The 19,916-nt window shown below is 38.4% G+C and overlaps 1 protein-coding gene across 10 annotated transcripts in view; it reads right to left on the reverse strand.

Annotated features, from left to right (window-relative positions):
* DENND1A (DENN domain containing 1A) overlaps nt 1-19,916 on the reverse strand; it is a 406,341-nt gene that overhangs the window by 165,896 nt on the left and 220,529 nt on the right. For all 10 annotated transcript variants that reach the window (XM_075015674.1, XM_075015669.1, XM_075015672.1 and 7 more), the window contains exon 10: nt 2,889-2,989. In XM_075015674.1, the coding sequence (XP_074871775.1) occupies nt 2,889-2,989 (101 nt within the window). The remainder of the gene's footprint in view (nt 1-2,888; nt 2,990-19,916) is intronic.

A 19,916-nucleotide genomic window follows, 5' to 3' on the forward strand; every position in this document is an offset into this window, starting at 1 on the left:
TCTTCAAACCCAGTGTAAAAAGCCTCTTGTGGCCCACACCGCTGTCCTGAAAACTCCAAGCAGCATGTACCTGAAGAAAAAACTGGCATTAGCAGCCTTCATGTGTTAATTACACATGCAAAGCCTATTATGCACAAAAAGGGCACCTGCTGACAGTGAAAATGACTAGAATCTGCCCTTCCTGTGCAGTGAGTAAATTGCAGGTTCATTTCTACAGGAGATAATAGTTTTTAGATTCTATTCCATGTATCCTCGACACGGGCATGTACTTAACATTTAAATCGTCCACAGAGGAACAAACCTCTTTTAAATTTATATGTTTCAGACTCCTATCACTCCACTTAAAATGCCAGTTATTCCTGCTGTTTCCTTAGTTAGAAACACTTCATAGACTTTTGCTAAGAATGCAAAGAAAAATCACAAAGCATATAATTACTATATAGACTACACAATGTCTTGAGATTTATGGATCCTAATCTAAGCCATAGATTTTGGCTTACAGTGATAAGAATATCAAAACAAAAAGCAGTCAAGTAGTACTTTAAAGACTAGCAAAATAGTTTATTAGGTGAGCTTTCGTGGGACAGACCCACTTCTTTAGAGTATTTTGATTAGATTATCTGTTTTTCTCAACAGCAGTATCTTTAATGATCATTTTACTTTGTCGTCTAAGGGGTCAAATAAATGCACTGATTTTTTTTTAAGTTTTAAGTTGTAACACATTTTCTGGTAGAATGTCAAAAAAAACCCTTAACTAAAACAGAAAAAAAAAATTAGCACCAAAGCACGCAAACCAATCATGGATGCATGATTGATCAAAACAGAAGTACAGTTCTGGCCACTACTGCTAACATACTTATTTCCACTGTATTTTATTTCATAAATTGTAACAGATCATGTGGTGTCATTATAGTGTTCCTATAGGAAGTATTTTTAACATGCACACTCTCCTATGACTCTCATGCATGACATATAAGCTTAGGGTGTCCTGGCTATTATATTTGAATAAATATTGTTTCAAGCCCATAACATTTAAGAGAAGTCAGAGAGAGTAGAGACTGATTTTTGAGTACAAATATATTCCACACTGTTCTGTGGATACATAGTTCTTGGCATGACACTATTTATATGAATTTTCATGAACAGGAGCAGCCTTAAACTACAGTGTGAATATAACTTTTGCCTTTTAGCATAAACACAACAGAAGAACTGGCAATATCCTACTGGAGATCACAATCAGGATTAAATAGGTAGTTTTCAGCACACATATTTTTATTCACAACATCCCCAGTTCTTATGCCCCCATCTCGTCAGTTTCACTTCACTCCCTGGTATAAAATGAACACAGAGCAGGAATGGAAATGGGGAGATATTAGGAGCAGCATGAATTTAACAGGCAAGTTTTAAGTGTGCTGCTAGGTTTTTTTTTTAAAGCCAAATTGCAGGAGCTTTCTTAAACTGTGGCATAGTATATAATCTTTCACTAAATGATTACATCATAATGCATGTGCATAAGGGGGCATAAGGGGGCCAAACGAAAATTGCACCAAATCTTGCATTTCCTAATTTTTGAGAGTTGATTTTGCAATGTTAATAATGTTCTTTTAACATAGCCTTTGTAATTACTTTTATGGTATCAATCGCACACTAGATGGTATACTGACAAGTCTGAAATTTATTTTGGCTATTCAACAGTCTCTGTGCCTCAATCACTTCAAACATCCTTCTGCCTGCTTTTAGGAAGAGTAGCACTGTATCTTTTGCCCTGCTGACTAACACTGTTACCTGTATCCCTCCTTCACACTCTTCAAGTTCAGGGTTCACCAAGTCTTCCAAGACCAGTTAACTTTGACACAATAATTGCCATAACCCATCTCACATTTCATGTTAAAAAAAATTTATTAGTGTGGGATGCAAAAATAAAAGGAAAATTTCAAACAGAATAAGAGGTCATAAATAGACTAAGTCACATGACATCAAGTGCTGTTAAATCTTCTTCATAAAGGGCAACGATCGTTCACCTAGAAACCTGAATATCTGTTTTATCAAATGACAGGATAAGTGCCTGGAGTGAAGACTTAATGGTGTCTTCCCTACAAGAATGTACTAAGGGCCCTTCTAAAAATCTAGAACCGTGCTTGAAATGTTTCTTTGTATGGATATACAGCAGGTAGCTGCTTTTCAGACATCCTGAGTAGATTGTCGATGTAAATTAATTCTTAGTTTGACCCAAGTAAAAGTTTCAGTTGACAGATTGAATAATGAAGAAAAGTGCAAATGACTCCAAGCTGCAATTTTCTGGCTTAATGGGAAATTGGTACGAGTAGCAGAAAACATCTTGGGAGTTGCAGGAAAGCTTACTGAGTTCACACGTGGGAGCATCAAGTGCCTAAAAATTCTCCCTCTCTTCTCTTTCTGTAGGAAGCTACAACTCCATGCTAATTGAGCAACAGAGACAGAAAAGAACAAACAACATACCAATTTCTAAACTCAATGCAAAATACAAGATCAGGACAGGACAGCAAAGAAAAAATATACAGACATATTAGGAAAGCGACAGGAAAACAGGAGTCCTCCTCTGCTTGTATCATTTATTGTTGGAAGTCTTCTCGATTTAAAATGTAACATAAAATATATGCCATAACAGTGTACTTTGAAGATCTAAAATTAGGATGATGTACCATTCACTGTAATAGATCAGGCTAAAGTAAATAATACACTGGTGTTATTATATTATGCTATGAAAACAATATTTCATATACTGAATCAGCTATTTATTTCACATATGCATACATTTTTAGCTCAACAATTACACCACAAAAATACTTAAACCTTGAAAAAAAGAGACTCATTAAACTATTATGTATCTAAGTGATCTACAGTCTTACCAGCAGTAGTCCAACAGATGTGGGGGCAGAACAGGAATGTAAACATGTTGCCAGAACATTGGGTAGAGCATAGCTGCAGACCCATGAATGCAGGCAGTTAACTGAAAGACATAAATCAAAACAAGCTCATAAATAAGATAAAAGTTAAGCTTAAAGGAAATGGCTGGCCAAATAAGCAAATAAATAATAATAATAAAATAAAATGACTGGCTGGAAGTAGCAACTGTTTTTATCTCCGAATACCTAACTACAGTACAATACATTGCACTGGTAACAAATCCTACCAATTGGTGGAGTAACACTGGTTCATGGTGATTGTTGTTTGACTTAATTTTGTTAATATCTGAGACTGTATTTTGCTCAACACACAAAATTGTGTCTACAGGTTGTATATCTTCCCCAAAACAACAGGAGCAGAGAAACAAAATCAGGTAGGCAGGGGAAGAGGGAAGAAACAATATAAACATGGCAGAAAAAGCTTGATCCTGACAATTTCTACCTAGTGTGTAGTTCAGAGAGGTAATGAAAAAAATGACAAATATTAAGGAGGAAAAAAAATCTGTTACCTCAATAGTACAGTAGGAACTTGGCAATAATGACTCAAACAGCACAGGTTTCACTAAAGCAATTCACACCAAGCAAATTTGATAATTTTGGCTACAATTACTGGATAAGTGGGTAAAAGAAAGTCACTGTTCCTGGACTTCAGTATTTGATCTACTGACTCACAATTTTTCATTATACGTTCATTCAAATTGACTCAGAGACTGACACAAAGGAAGAACTAACAATAAATGGCAATCAAGCTGTGAGGAGGAGCTGATTTGGGTCTGAACCTGATTTAAAATCCCCATTAATAACCAGGAAGAGAATGTGAAATTTAGTGAAAGAATTAAAATGGGAAATGTTGTATTCCCCCAAAAGAGAGAGATTGAAATATGAGAAAGCAGAAAAGGTCAAAATACTGCATAAGCATAAAATATTAATATTTTGATATTGATAAATATTGATACCAATGATGTGTATTATCATTGCATCTAGGAACCCAAGCCATGGATAATATCCTACTGCACTAGACGCAGTACACATACAAAACAAAAAGTCCCTGATGCCTAAGAGCCTACAATCTAAGTTTAAAGGAAGAGACAACAGGGATACAGACAGTGGAATAAAAGAAAGCAATTGTACAGTATTGGTCAGCATAGCAGGCAATGAATAAGATGAAGCCAATGCCAATGGAGAAAGATACTTTGAAAAAAAGACATTCTGAAAGAGGGCGAAGCTTGAAACTAAAGAGAGGGTCTTCTCATTTGGGAGCCACACACACAAGCATCTAGAGGTATCATGGCCCAGAATTACATGACGTTCCTTTTGAGCATGTCCCTAGAATAATGTTCAGCTTGGAGTACAAGAAACAAGTTAAACAAAATTAAAATAAATGTAGTAAAATGTTTGGGGGGGTCAGGGAACAGACATCTGATGAAAGAGTCAAATACAAACAGTTTGAGTAAATGACAAGAAAGACGCTGCCATCTTATAGGTAACTAAAAGGTGTACACTCCAAAGAAATGCAAGAGTTTAGGAAGGCTTAGAGACATAATGGGATGAAATAAAACAAAGGAAAAGTCAGAATGAACATTAGGAAGCATTTTTTAAAATTATTAACCATGGGAGGTATTAGTCAGTGGAGTCATTTACAATGCCAATAGGGAAAGCAACAGCTGCATTCAAGACTCTCCTTCTCACATGGAGTTCACAAATAACATCTGTGAAGACCAAACTGCATCTCTTCAACACAAACGTGAAGAGTGTGCTCTTGTATAGGTACAAGACCTGATGTACTAACAAGTCTTAAAATCACAAGCTACAGATATTCATAAACAGATGCCCGGGAACATCCTTCACATCAAATGGCAAGACTTCATCACAAATGAGGAGCTTTGGAACAGAGCAGGACAAGAACCACTTGACACTGATGTCAAGAGAAGAAAGTGAGGATGGCTAGGCTACACTCTCAGAAAACCATCATCCAGCATAGTCCATCAAGCTCTCATATGAAACCTGCAAGAAAAACACAAAAGAGGAAGACCCTGGACAATGTGGAGAAGGTCTACTGAGATTGAAGGACAACAACTGGGCTACTCCTGCAGCCAGCTAGAAGTTTTGTCCCAAGACTGAGTGAAGTGGATGAGACTTGTAGATGACCTATGCTCCACATGGAGTATAAGGGTTAAGTAGTAGCAGCAGTAATTTGCAACTGGACAAACTATTGAAGTATACATTGTACCACAGGGACCCAGTTTAGGTGAGCTGATAGGTCTTGATCTCTAATTTTAATTCTTAAACTGAGACTTACTCTGCAACACAACATGACACAACAGGCTGCCCTATCAGGATTTTGTACTAGGAAAAAATGTCTCAGTTGTTAAGATAGTTCCACTCTAGAGCTTTTAATGCATTTTCAATGCAGTTTCAGCTGGCTTTTTTTAAACACATGATTAATAGTCAGTACGTGAACCACAAGACCTGGTTTTGGAGTTAATGTGACTGACTGGGCATTAAGAATGAAGACAGATACTATATTTTAAACAAGAGTCTTATTTTTATCCCTTGGACTAAAACCACCTGAAGTCCAGGGATGAAACAGATCTGGATAAGCTGTGAGGATGCTACAAGAAACAATGAGACTCTCTGGAGGGGCTCCAATGCTCTATGCGCCATGATGCAGCCACACAAGACCGCACTGAGGCATGAACTGAGAAAGGAACAGTTTCTACCATCAATAAAGTAACCATAAAAGTGAATAAAAATAGACTTCACAATTTACAACTCAAAAACCAGATGAATTTTTTCAATTTTGAAAAAAATCATTTCCAGGCTGAGACCTTGTATCTCAATTATAAGCCCACAGTGGACTTTTATGGTTAAGCTATATACCAGTATTCTGGAAAGTGACTCTAGCTTCAAGATATGTAATATAGCTAGAGAAGAGATGTTGGAATATTTATTACTATATTTAAAATAGATAAATAATTCACCATCGTTACAGAACCCAGTACTGCAGTCTGGCGAAAAGTATTTGCAGCTCTCATGGAATATGAATCACTGTTTGTACTATGCCATCAAATATCCATCTTTAAAGACTAACAAAATAACGTATTAGGTGATGAGCTTTCATGAGACAGACCCATTTGTTCAGATCTATAGCCTTACCAGAACAGACAATGTATAAAGCACAGAGGTCCAAATATTGTTATCAAGGTTGACAAAGGTTGATGCTCCACTCCAGAAGACCCTAGGTGACCGGCCTGCTCTCTCCTACAGACAACCTCCCAACCTTATGAGGATTCTCACCAGCAACCACAGGCTATACCACAATACAAATCCTGGAACTCTTCCTGTCTACAAGCCCCATTGCCAACTTTGTCCACATATCTATTCTGGATATACCATCACTGGATCTAATCAAGTTAACTACAGAATCAGGGGTACATTCTCCTGTTCCTCAACTAACGTCATATGTGCCATCATGTGCCAGCAATGCCCACACAGTTTGTATATTGGGCAAACTACAAACACTTCACCAAAGAATGAATGGACATAGAGCAGACAGCAAAAATTTCCAAATATACAAACCTGTCAGCCGGCACGTCAATGGAGTGAGTCATTCTGTTAAAGACCTGAGAGTTTGTGTTCTGAAGAAAAGAAACATTAACAACCATCTACAGAGAGAAAGTTCAGAACTAATACTCATATTCAAATTCAACACATTTACATATGGTTTGAACAGGGACAGCAATTACCTGACCCATTATAAGGACTCTTTCCAATAATTTGACATTCCACCCCACACTTCAGTTCCCCACCCCATATCCCCCTCTTTCTGCTCTTCTATCTGGTTTGCCAAACTTGATAACAATGTTTCTGATTTGTCAACCTTGATAATAATTTTTGGACCTCTGTGCATTATATATTCAGTCTGTTCTGGTGAGGTTATAGATTTGAAGAAGTGGATCTGTCCCACAAAAGCTCATCACCTAATAAATATTTTGTTAGCCTTTAAAGTGCCACATGACTACACAAAAAATAATTTAGCAATGTCTGACCTCTGCTCTTATGTTTAGGTCTCTATGTTCTTTTTACTGTTTCTGACCCTGTTTTGCAGCATTACAGTCCTGTTTACATGTCAACATTGAGTTGGTTCTTGGGATGAAATGACTAGACAGTTTTTTTTAAATCAGACTGCAACCCATGAAGACTGCTCCTTTCGTTTTTCTATCAAGTCTTTTATAAGTTCACCTGTTTCGTGGTACCTAAGTTTTCAGATGTCAGTAATGTATGTTTATTCACAAAATAACTTGTATATAAAAGGAAGAGTCAAGAGTCAAAGCACTAGAGGCAAGAACTCTGCTGTGCCACAAGCAGCTCTAGGTTGCAGATTTTCCAAGTGGAACTACTGTGCTGTAATCTCAAAACTGAACACTTGATTGAGGCAAAAAGGAGAGCCTTTAGGGCCTGGCAAAGTGACATCAATTGCATGACTAAGAGAGATGTGCATGCCAAGGTAAAGGCAGAAGTCCAACGTAAAACAAGGACTCTGAAAAGCCAACGGTGGACTGAGAATGTGCAAGAACTCCAGTATCTCGCAGACATCTAACACAAGAGGTTTATTCAATGCTACCAAATCTGTTTACGGACTGAGAAACCATGGAATCAATCCCCTGAGATCAAAGCATGGTACCCAACTCTTGAAAGACAATGAAGCCATTGCTTCTCAACGGAAGGAGCACTATAATGAGCCCTTGCACCACCCCTCCACAGAGGTCCTAGAATCCCTTGATCAAACCCCTCAGCAACTCCCTAGAGATGATCTTGCAACACTTCCTGCCTTGAGTGAGGTCCAAGCTGTCATCAAAGCAATGCAGTGCAACAAGGCAACAGAACTAGACAGAATCCCCAACGAAGTCTTCAAAGAAGGTGGGCCAGAGCTCCACAAACAGCTCCACCTCTTGATTCTCAAGATCTGGGATAGGGAGCAGATGCCACAAGATTTCAGAGACACATTGATCAAGAAGGGGCACAAGATGGACTGTGGAAACTATCATGGTATCTGCCACCTAGTAACAGCAGGGAAAATCTTAGCTTGAATCCTTGCAAACCAGCTCCTACCACTCACAGAAGAAATTCTCCCAGGATTCCAGTGTGGCTTCCGACTATTCCGAGGAACAGTGGACATGAGCTTTACTGCCCAGCAACTGCAAGAAAAATTGTGTGAACACAACCAAGCTTTATATGAGAGTTTCATCAACCTTCATCAAGCATTCGACTCAGTCATTCGTAGCCCCCTATGGACCATCCTCTCAAAGGTAGGCTGCCCCCAAAAATTCATTAACATTTTAAGGCAGCTTCATGACAATATGATTACCACAGTATTGAGCAACTATGGATCCCAAATCAATCCCTCTGAGGACAAAACAGGAGTAGAGCAAGGCTGAGTCATTTCCCCATCACAGTTCTGCATCTTCATTGCCATGACCCTTCACCTCATTGATGGCAAACTTCCAGATGGTGTGAAGATTGTCTATAGAATGAACAGGAAGTTTTTCAATCTCAGGAGACTGAAGGCTAAAAGCAAGAACCTCTACAAATTGATCATGGAGCTCCAATATGTGGATAACAATATGGTTGCTGCTCTTTCTCCCACAGCCCTTCAAACCATCTTAAGCGCCTTCGCCAAAGTATATGAGAATCTCAGCCTCACACTAAATATCAAAAAGACCAAAAGGTTCCACCAATCTTCACCAACTGGACAATCTCATGTACCTTCTATTGCAGATAATGGAGAATTGGTGGAAAATGTGGAGCACTTCCCATACCTTAGAAGTCATCTTTCTGCTGAAGTCAACATTGATGTGGAAAACCAGCATTTTCTGAGAAATGTCAGCTCTGCTTTCACACTGCAAGACAAAGGGTCTTTGAGAATTGGGACATCTGTCCCAAGACAAAGCTCCTTGTACACTGTGCAGTGGTTGTTTCGACAACACTACTGAATGCATGTGAAACCTGGACAACAAACAAGCATTATTTGAAGGCACTTTGAACAATATCATCAATGCTGCCTCACGAGAATCCTAAATATCTCTTCAGAGGATAGGTGCATGAACGTTATGTCTTGGAACAGTCAAACGTAATCAGCATTGAAGCCATTATTATTCATCAACAACTTTGTTGGACTGGTCATGTGGATCAGATGGCTGATCAGTGCCTTCCAAAACAGACCGTCTTCCAAATTGGAGGAAGGACAGAGGAGCATTGGGGGGCCAGCACAAGTGATGAGAACGTTTTGAAGGCACATACGAAGAAGTGCAGCATTGGTGTCAACACTTGGGGACAATCTTGCCCAAGATCATCCCCAGTGGTGAACGATAATCTGTGAGGGGGTGGAGCAATTTGAGAGGTCCCGACGCAGTGCAGACAAGGAGAGGTGAAGAAGAGCTTCAAAAACTGCCCTGTGCCCCTCCAACAGCTCCAACATCTGCCTCTTTTGTGATAAGATCTGTAGCTCCATAATTGGGCTGATCCAGCTATCAACAGTCAGAAATAGGATGGTGACGTGAAGACACCCTACTCATTATCAAGTGACTACTGAGAGAACAAGAGAGAGATAAAAGAAAAGTGAAGGGTCGAAGACCTAAAGGCAAGAATGATTCTGTTCCACAAGTAGCTTCAGGTTGGAGATTTGCCAAGTGTAACTAGTTTGTCATAATCTCTTTTTCGTTAATATATTTAAACAGATACTACACTCTTTATGGATGGTACACAGGATTATTACGAAAGAAAAAGTGAACTTTAACTGTATTGGTTCAGTTCTAATTCTTAATAATTTTTCTCAGTAATGTGGATTTATCTGTCCTTGTGCTCCTCTCCATATATGTGTTTTCCATATTGACCACGTTTTATCAGTTTAGCTCTTCTGTTCCTTATGAACCACTCAAAACAAGAAATTTAGGGGAAGCACTATTCTAAGAACTATATACAGTGCTAAAATGTGCAGGGGATTGTAAAAACACACAATAAGACATTTTTTCTCTCAAGAGCTGACAATATAAAAGAGCATTTCACAGCAAAAAGGGGGTTTTAAATTATTATTATTATACTGTAATCTGCATCACCACCCTTGCATGGACCAGATCTTAAAACATTCACATCTACATTCATGTCTTTTGTGCTGCTCTGCACAGGCTGGTTGGCTCGCACTTATGGTGAAATATAGTTATTTGGAAACACAAAAACATTTTTTTTAATTAGCAAATGCAGGAAATTAGAGATTTTGGAAATTTGGTCCAAATGCGTGACAAAAGCTCTTGGATATGGAAACTAGACCGAAAATAGGCTTTTGAGCAAAAATGATGTCCGGATGCTATAAATACAGATGTAGCTAAGTTTATAGATTTTTAGTAATTTTGGGGCTGTTTTAGATAACAAAACAAGAATAGTAATTCCAAGAATATTTCAACTTCTGGACCCATAACAGGAAGTGCAACTATTCCTTCACCCCTCATATCTCACTTAACAAAAATGAGGAGCAGTTAAAACATTTGGATTTTATTCAACTTTTGAGCAAAGAGTTGAGTTATTTTTTCTGGACCCATTCACCCATCTCCACGTATGGGTTGCAGACTAATAGTGTTTTCCCAATGGCTCAATTGTGTTTTATTTTGGCCCTAAACACTGAAATAAATCTGTTAAAAAAATCACATTAGGAGCGTGTTCTTTGCAGTGTAACTCCCAACACTAATGAAGCTCAAGCAGCTAATGCATCATGCATTGAGCTAAGAATGCTTCTTAAACTAACACTGTCTGCAGTTCTTAGTATCTATATTTTTCCTGATAGTGGAACATTAATCAATTTGAAAAACAAAAGATCATTGTTGATTTATTTGTAATTCTCTTCGTATAACTTGTAGGAGCACATAAGGTTGGGTTTGTAAAGGCAGAGCCATATCAGTATTCAGCTGTAACTGTCTGATTTTAAAATCCTGTTTCAAGTAATAAAAATTACACAGCTCTTATCTTCAGACCAACGTATAACATTAATCCTTCCTTGTAACCTGTAATGCATTATAATGTGGAATGTGACAACAGTGAAGTCACTTGTCACTTACAAAGTAGAGCTTTCATAATGTCACATTATATCATAAGCTACTGATCCACAAGTTACATAGTCACATCTCCGCATAAACTGGAAGAATCCAGTTACATTTATCCTTTTGGATGAAAAAAATTACACAATTTTGACTGACGGCAACAATTGTATTGGCAAACAAAACTAAAATATCTTTTCTAAACCAAATCAACAATTTTTAGTGATCTAAGTATAAAGCATGAAAATTAAATAAAAGGTCTGGAGAAAAGCAATCTTTAAGACTACTTTTTCTCCATTATTTTAGGGAAACATTTTATAGTTTATAATTTATTTTTATATTGATTCTAAAGCTATTCTAGAAACATTTTCACAAACTATCGCTGACGAGTGATGCTAAAGAGATTTTATTTTTGTTAGATATGCTATGTACACAAAGTATACGTAACTTTAATAGTGTTTAAAAAGCTAGTAATAAAAGATGTGCAGATCTGAAATTGCATCAACTTAAAGCATTCTGTATATAACAAAGAAGTACTGTAAATCTTCAATTTCAGAGCAAGAAAATGATCCTACAGGGAAAAAAATCACATTCAGGTATGTGTACCCTGCACTCTTCTTTCAGCAATGGGCAGTGTACTTACCTGTGTAGCCCCACAAGCACAGACGTAAGTAGCTTACAGAAGAATGGCTTATGCATGTAAACACACTTGAAAGGTGAGGTGTGAGCTGAAGTACCCTGAATAGTTTTCTGTTTTCCTCGCTCTATACTGCTGCTTCTCACCTGCTGAAGCCTTTCCCCAGCACAGGAAAAGACTCCGATAGTGAGGAAACGCTCTGGTACGGCAGAGATAGTGGGGAAAGGATCTATTCAGAGAAGACAGCAAGATACAGCTCATCCTTTCCCCACAGCCTCCTCTCAGCAGAGTCTTCCCCCCCACCCCCTGCAGTGAAAGGTTCAAGCAGCAGGGAGCTCCTGTCCACAAGAGCCTCTCTCTGACATTTAGCTAAACACCACAATCTGAACATGGTGTGCTTTTCACTGTAACATGTAGCTACAATTTCACCACATGGATGTGCCAGTGGTGCACAATGCAGACAAAGACTTGGTGGGAAAATAAGGAAGTGAGAATGTGCAAAATTTGCCTAAAGTAATTAGACATGATGAATATTCATCAGAAAACAATTCTCAATCCTATTAATGAGATTATGCCCTCAAGCTTTTGAATATATTAGGACTGTAAACAAAACTACATCAGCTAGTTGCATTACAGCACCACACAAATCCACACCCTGCCCTACATTTGTGAAACAGGACACTATCCATGCACTGACATATAAACCAAGTACAAACTTTTAAAGAACTACTTAAAGTGATCTAACTAACAGCTAAAAACAAGTTCTAGAAAGCAGTAGAAACTTGTAAATAAAGCCAGTCAAGATTCTGAGCACTGAGGCAATATCTCTATGTGAGCAGTTAGCCAGAGCAAGGAAGGAGTGGAGACATCTGAGGGGCTGTACAACTTAGCCTTACATCAGCTCTGATCTCTCAGTACCACAGTAGGGTACTTATGCATTCCCAATTAGCTCTGTCACCACAGAAGGTTCCCAAAATTGATGACCACCACTGTATGGGTGTGACATGCATGCACCCTACAAACATGAATATGGAGAAACTACCTTGAAAAATGATGTATACTATACTATAACTTCATGCCAGGCATTAAAGCCCCATCACAGAATTTCATTAAAATTTCCTTTCGATACAGGCTAAAAATAAAAAACACACAAAAAAATGCAGCCTGGCCAGACTAACTCTAACCTCTTCTGGTAACAATGGTTCTCTTATCTTCTTGGCCACCCTGTATGAACAGGTCATGGTTTCAGATTGTTCCGGGCCAAAAAAAAAAAAAAAAGATGTCCTCCCTTGTTCCACCATCCAGAATGATGGCACTACCCAAATATATGAATGCTTTTCCATTGGTGAGACTATGATCCTCCACCCATCCTGCTGGTGGTAAGGCAATAGTAAAGATCATGATACCTGTGTTACTGGAGATGATTATCAGTCCACTTTGCTGGCTGACTGCATTCTTTATATGCCACAGACTTGCTCACCCTCCCAATATAAGTTGTTCCATGTTTGAGCCTCACCAAGTTGAGTGTCGGAATTGATTTGGCAAGAGCATCTAATACTATTTGCTAATATGATGGTAATTTTGTGTTGCTTTCACCACTCTAAGGAAATTCAAACCTCAGAGGGATTTCTCAGACATCTCTTCTATCTAAGATATTACTATGGAGTCCCTAGGAAAGCCCCAATGCCACAGGAGGGGTCCAGCTGATATTCAGTATAATAAATAATGAAGATACACTGTAGATAGAATCTTTCACTTAAAAGTCTCAAAGGAGCTTTACAAGTGTTAGTCTGCCTATGGCATAAGCTTTACACCTGTTTTACAACTGCGGAAACTCAGGCATAGATAAATTGGGGAAACTGCCCCAATCAGGTAGCAAGTCAGCATAAATACTGGGAATATAACATGAGGAATGAATCTTCCATTTTCCCACTCTAGTCACAAGAAAACATAAAAACCATGATTTATTTTAGATGCTACCCATGACTTATCAGACAATGTCCACACCAAAATTACCCATGACATTCTTAAAATGGTTATGCTAGCACCCTATACACGACCAGACTACAGAAGCTAGTTATACTTAATTCTGCTACATGACATTGGAGACACAGAGGAATCCTCTCAATTGAGAGAAGAAAATGTAAAGTCTACATAAATCTGAGTACAAAGTCCAGAGCTGTCTAACAATTTCCATTTCACTGTCGCCTTCATTAAGAAACCCTCCCTGACTTGCTGTGATAGGGTTTGTCAGTGCACACACACACACCCTTAACCACAATGTTTGGGTTTTATTCATCACTGCTGCTAATGTTGTCCGTGTGCGCTAATGATCAGCAAAGGAGCATTCTTATGGATCTGTGCTCTATAGTCACACACTTGCTGGTATTTAACCACCACACACAAAAAATATATTTAAAATAACATCTTGTAGGATTAATTTAAAATCCTTATAGTGAAAGCTGAATTATGGCTACACTGATGCAATGAATGCAAACTTGCAACTATGAATACAAACTAGACTTGAACATTAGGCCCTGCAAACAAAAAGCTTTTCAGAAATATAATGGTTAAGTGCACATATATAGGCCCAACCCCCCACTTTGGTCATTCTTTCTTACCAAGAACACTACTACTTGGAGGCACTTAAATTTATGGCTCAATTTAATGACAAAGCAGTAGGCAAGGTTGTCCAATGATTAAAGCAGAAGATTCAGACCACAAATCCTAGGTTTTTTTCTCAAGTTTGACCCAGCACTCACTTATTGTGTGTCCTTGGGCTCAACACACACTCCCCGACCTCCTGCCCCTTCAGTTTACTCCTCATGGGCCGTGTCTACACGTGCCCCAAACTTCAAAATGGCCATGCAAACGGCCATTTCGAAGTTTACTAATGAAGCGCTGAAATGCATATTCAGCGCTTCATTAGCATGCGGGCGGCAGCGGCGCTTCGAAATTGACGCGCCTTGCCGCCGCGCGGCGCGTCCAGACGGGGCTCCTTTTCGAAAGGACGCCACCTACTTCGAAGTCCCCTTATTCCCATGAGCTCATGGGAATAAGGCGACTTCGAAGTAGGCGGGGCCCTTTCGAAAAGGAGCCCCGTCTGGACGCGCCACGCGGCGGCAAGGCGCATCAATTTCGAAGCGCCGCTGCCGCCCGCATGCTAATGAAGCGCTGAATATGCATTTTAGCGCTTCATTAGTAAACTTCGAAACGGCCGTTTGCATAGCCATTTCGAAGTTTGGGGCACGTGTAGACGTAGCCTTGGTGTCCCTACTGTGGAAGCTAACTCACAGTTGTGATATGCAGGGGCGGGGGGGCAGGTCATATAAGGCAAGGTACTTTGAAAAAATTACACATACGTCTTCAGAACATACTGCAATTTCTTGGAAGAGTTCATAGTTCATTTCATCCACCACAACCATATATTGTTTACCAATACAAATAAAGACCGTATCAATTGTTTCCTAAATAAAAAGTTTACCAAATATAGTGTGGTCCATGTACCTAATGGGGGGTGGGGGGGAACAGGAGTGAGTTGTGTCTGTGTTATTACAAAGCAGATTTAGCACTTCACACTCTGGAGCTTCTGGAATTGGGTGTGGTATTTGTGGGGTCTGTTCCAAAATACTCTGTCTGTTGGGGTCAGGAAAGGGAGGGAAAGCAGACAGAGCAGCTGTGGTTCAAAGCCCAAGTGTCCTACGTGAGCTGGAAAAAGCTGAGCTCAGAAGCAGAAAACAGGCTGGATACCTCTCACTACGAAGCACTTTGCAGCAGGCAGTCATGGTGTTAACACAGTATATTACCATATAATCAAAGTAATCTGATTATGCAAGATGTTCATCTTTGCCTTGTGTGTCCCATATTAAGGTCATTTTCTTGGTGGCTCAAATCACTTAGATTTTAATACTCAGAAAACATTATTTTAAGTGGTCAGTTTTATTATATCTTCCTCTGCTCCAAATGGGATCTTCTCAACATCTCCACAGTAATATGAAAATCTCAAACAGAAAAAAATACAAAAATAAAAAAAAAACCCAACCCATAAGGTCTTTCATCAGCTAACATGAACTAGATGCCATTTCTTCTGAAAATAAACAGAGCAGCTTCTCACACATCCCAAATTATTCAGTCAAAATGATCAGAATGTTCCTTTGAAAGCCATGTTCATTTTTATTACCATAGAATATCTTAGTGGTAAAACAAATACACAGCACAATTCCCAACTTGCATCACAAAACCGGCAAGTTCCCAAAAAAGAGCCTCTATGCAATTTCCTAAAGTTCCGTGAATATCTAGTCTCTTATACATTAAAAAAATGTCTGGAAAGCCCTGTTTAAGAAGTCTTTTTATTTAAAAACAGCTTCCAAGAGCATCTTTTTGATTATTTGATATTATGACAATTCAAGATTTTAAAACTTAGCAATGAAAGATTAACTTTAGTTAATGATGTACAACTTTGGAGATATCTGAGGGTAAACTCACTTATTTCGAGATGGGATTACCTTCTATCTGTCATGAATCCAAAATTTACCATCCTGGGGAGATACCAGGCAGGAATGCCCTGCAATTTTGCCAAAATAATGGTTACTAAAGAAATTGCATAGTTAATGAAGACCTATGACTGCTATACAGAAAACAAGCTGTTAATAATAAGGCAACCTGAGAAATGGCAGGCTATTATAACCATAGAATTTCATCAGGTTGAACTAAAATTAGTTCCACTACCTCAGTTTCCTACAGCAGCTGCAAGAGAATTATATAAAAATACAGCCAGTTATGAGATACAAACCAATAACGGGCATAACTTCGATTTACAATTTTGGATGTAAATGAATCAACAGAAGGGTTTGTCACTCTGAAAAATAGTGATTCAGAAAAAATTAGACTGATGACAAATTATGATAGGAGCAATTTCCAAAAGTGTTTTGTTGCCTCTCTCAAGATGTCTCAATGTGTGCATATATTACTGTATTAAGATTGCAATGTGAGACTTAAAACTTGAACTTACACTAGAAACCTTAAAATACCTTTGAATATTTATTAGCCCAGCTATTCCAAATTAACTCAAGTTACCAGTATAGTACTGAGAGACATTTAAGGACTTCTACCACAGGTTATGGATGCAAGTTAAGATTGAGGTGCTTTGGCAAAGTTGCGAGAAAAAGTAGGATGTTGCTCCTGGAAAGGAAGAGGTGGTGTCTTTCTAGCCAAGACTAAGGTGCTGGCACTATAATTTCAAGGTGTGCTGAACAGGTATGAGAGATAAGCATGCACATCTTGTCACTGCATCAAGCCTCTCGATAGCCATTTCTATTAGGAAGACACTTCCATTTTCATCCTGGTTGTGGATAAATTCACCTCAACAAAAAATAACCACATGTAGGGACTTTTAGAAATTTCACCCAAGTTTTGAACTTCTCCAAGAACCACCAGACTGCTTACTTTGTCCATCTTTTCCAGATTTATAATGCCTTTGTAACAATGAATAGTTTGTTGTAACTGTGGTAGTCCTCTATGGGCAAGCTCTGTTGGAACTCAGAACAGTGGTTAGAAGAGATACTCCATTTCCTCTCTCTTTCTGTTACAACATAAATCTAAACACTAAGGCTGTGGACACACTAGCCTCTCCTTTTGGAAGGGCTATAGTAACGTGGCACTTTGGGATATGCTAATGAGGTGCTTCCATGAATATACAGTGCCTCATTAGCATAATGACGGCCACACGCGCTTTGAAACTGCTGGTTTCGAAACGCACACCACCCATGTAGACCCGGGGCCTTTTGAAATGATCCCCTGATTTCAAAAGCCCCTTATTCCCATTGGTTTTGGGAACAAGGAGTTTTCGAAAACGGGTAGTTTTGAAAGGCCCCTTAGCTACATGGGCGGCGTGCATTTCAAAACCGGCAGTTTCGAAGCATGTGTGGCTGTCATTATGCTAATGAGGCACTGCATATTCATGGTAGTGCCTCATTAGCATATCCCAAAGTGCCACATTACCATAGCTCCTCTGAAGCAGAGGCTCGTGTGGCCACAGTCTAAGAGGCCTTTGCTATATGCAAGCACTCAGTTTTATGCATTCTAGGTTAAGTCTGCCTGTGTATGAGGAATTAGATCTCAAAAAGAACAGTTAAAATTCAGTTTGTGAATACTTAGTAAAATTTATAGTTCATCTTTTAGTGTTTTGAGAAACCACATGAAAAATGGCATTAACTTTCCACAGGTTCAATGACAAACATTTCACATGTAAATAGTTAATATGTTATATCTCAGCATTCAATTACCCACAAATCTGATTCAACTTGCCAACATTAAGAGCTCTTCAATCATAATATGTATTTCAGAAGGCAATGCAGCATGAGATATTTCATTCCACTTTTAAGGTTTCTATTTATTCTTCTTTAATTTGCTTAATATTACATTTAAATCATAAGGGTTAGACAAATTAATTGCAAACAGTTCCTTTAAAAAAAACAACACAGGAATTCTCATAGTTTGGTAAGTTTCCAGTTACAAGGTCTTGGCTTCTGCTGAGCACAGTTTGAAATAAAATAATGCAGCTTGTTCCTACTGCTGGATCATGCAGAGCTGAGTGTGCAGGCAAGGAATCACTGGCTGTCACCCAAGACTTCAAACCTGTCTTAAACTGTCACTCCAATCTCAGAGCAGTCTATATATATATAATTCTAAGATACAAATGTATAGTAAGGCTAACTCTCCCCCCAAAGAGCCAGATATGCTTTTATCTTGGACAGAGGCAAAGAAAGAGAAATTGGAGAAAGATGATAAGGAAGGAAAACAAAAGCCTACTTGTGAAAGAGCTTATTAAAGAAAGCAAAGTGACAGGTAATGCTTCTTTCCAGCCTACCTTACCAATGACTGGATCATGACAACCAAACACACAGGCTCTACAGTTGGAAGAAGCTTACCTTATCTTGATGCCAACCCAAATGCTTCCAAAAATACAATAATACATTTAATTCACTTTTCACTGAAAGAAACAAATTACCCTACCCCACTCACAGACATTGATTTACATCCTGGATCTGGGTCTTTAGCCCTGTTCACTCTGACCCTTCAGCAAAACCCCAATGATGGATGTATATAAAAGCGTACTGAAGAACCTATTGTATAGGTCTGCCAGTTTAACAGTTTTCTATCGTGTCCATCATTGTAGTATTTAAGTGCTACCAATTCTTCATGGGTTTTGGTAACAAAGTCTAAAAATTTGTTAAAATATCCTATAGATTACACTGAATCTCCTTGTCTTATCTTTCTTTCTTAATTAGGTAATTATTTCCATCTGAAGATGGAATACACACACATTTTGTTCACTCTCCCTACCTCCATCCAAGTATGTACATGCTATTCTTTCCTGTTTTTCGTGTGTGTTGTTTGAGCACTACTTTCTGGCAGTCTACAATACAGTTCTTCTGCAATCAAAATCAGACCTTCAAGAACCCAGATAATAAAATACAAAATGAAAATTGGAACTCTAACTTTAAAAAGAGCCTTTCAAATATTTAGTCTACAGAATTAGAAGGCAACATCTAATTAACCCCCTTCTGTTTATCATTCATAACAGAAAACAATCAATATCCATTTACAGAGCAAACAAAATTAAAACTTGACATTTTCTTTTATACATAAAATCACAATCTTATTGATAGACAAAACTTCAAATGCATAAAGCTAAACTTTGAACTAAATCATGCTGGATATTTTGGTATTGATATGCAGCCATTTTTAGAAAAGACAGCACTTTGGAGTGCTCAACAGCTTTCATCTTTCAGATGCTTGATGGAGCCTAAGTAGCATTAAGCCTACATCTTATCAAACAAAATTGCGCAAAATGTGGTTCTCTAACTTGTTATAGCCCACCATCTGGGTTCATCAAGAGAAGGTCACCAGAAGTTCTGTCTGAAAGTATCATTTATCTATTTTTCTTTCAAATAAGTATATAAAAAGGGTTTCACTGACATGGTATAAATGTTATTATGCAGCACCTGTATCAAGAAAAGAAACTTGTTCATTTGAACACTTGAGATACTAGAGGAACTCAGGAAAGTCATCTTTGCCATTGTATCTTCCACAGCCCAAGCACAGTTATACATTTAAAATTCCGCATATAGACGTACATACACAAACACCCAAAAATTTTAGTCAGAAATTACGTACCCTGAATACATCCTAGGAGTGTATATTTATTTCACCTGGTCTGCAATTGCCTGCTTCTGTCAGCATCTG

The sequence above is a fragment of the Carettochelys insculpta genome, chromosome 21 (assembly GCF_033958435.1).
Source record: "Carettochelys insculpta isolate YL-2023 chromosome 21, ASM3395843v1, whole genome shotgun sequence".
NCBI lineage: Eukaryota > Metazoa > Chordata > Testudines > Carettochelyidae > Carettochelys > Carettochelys insculpta.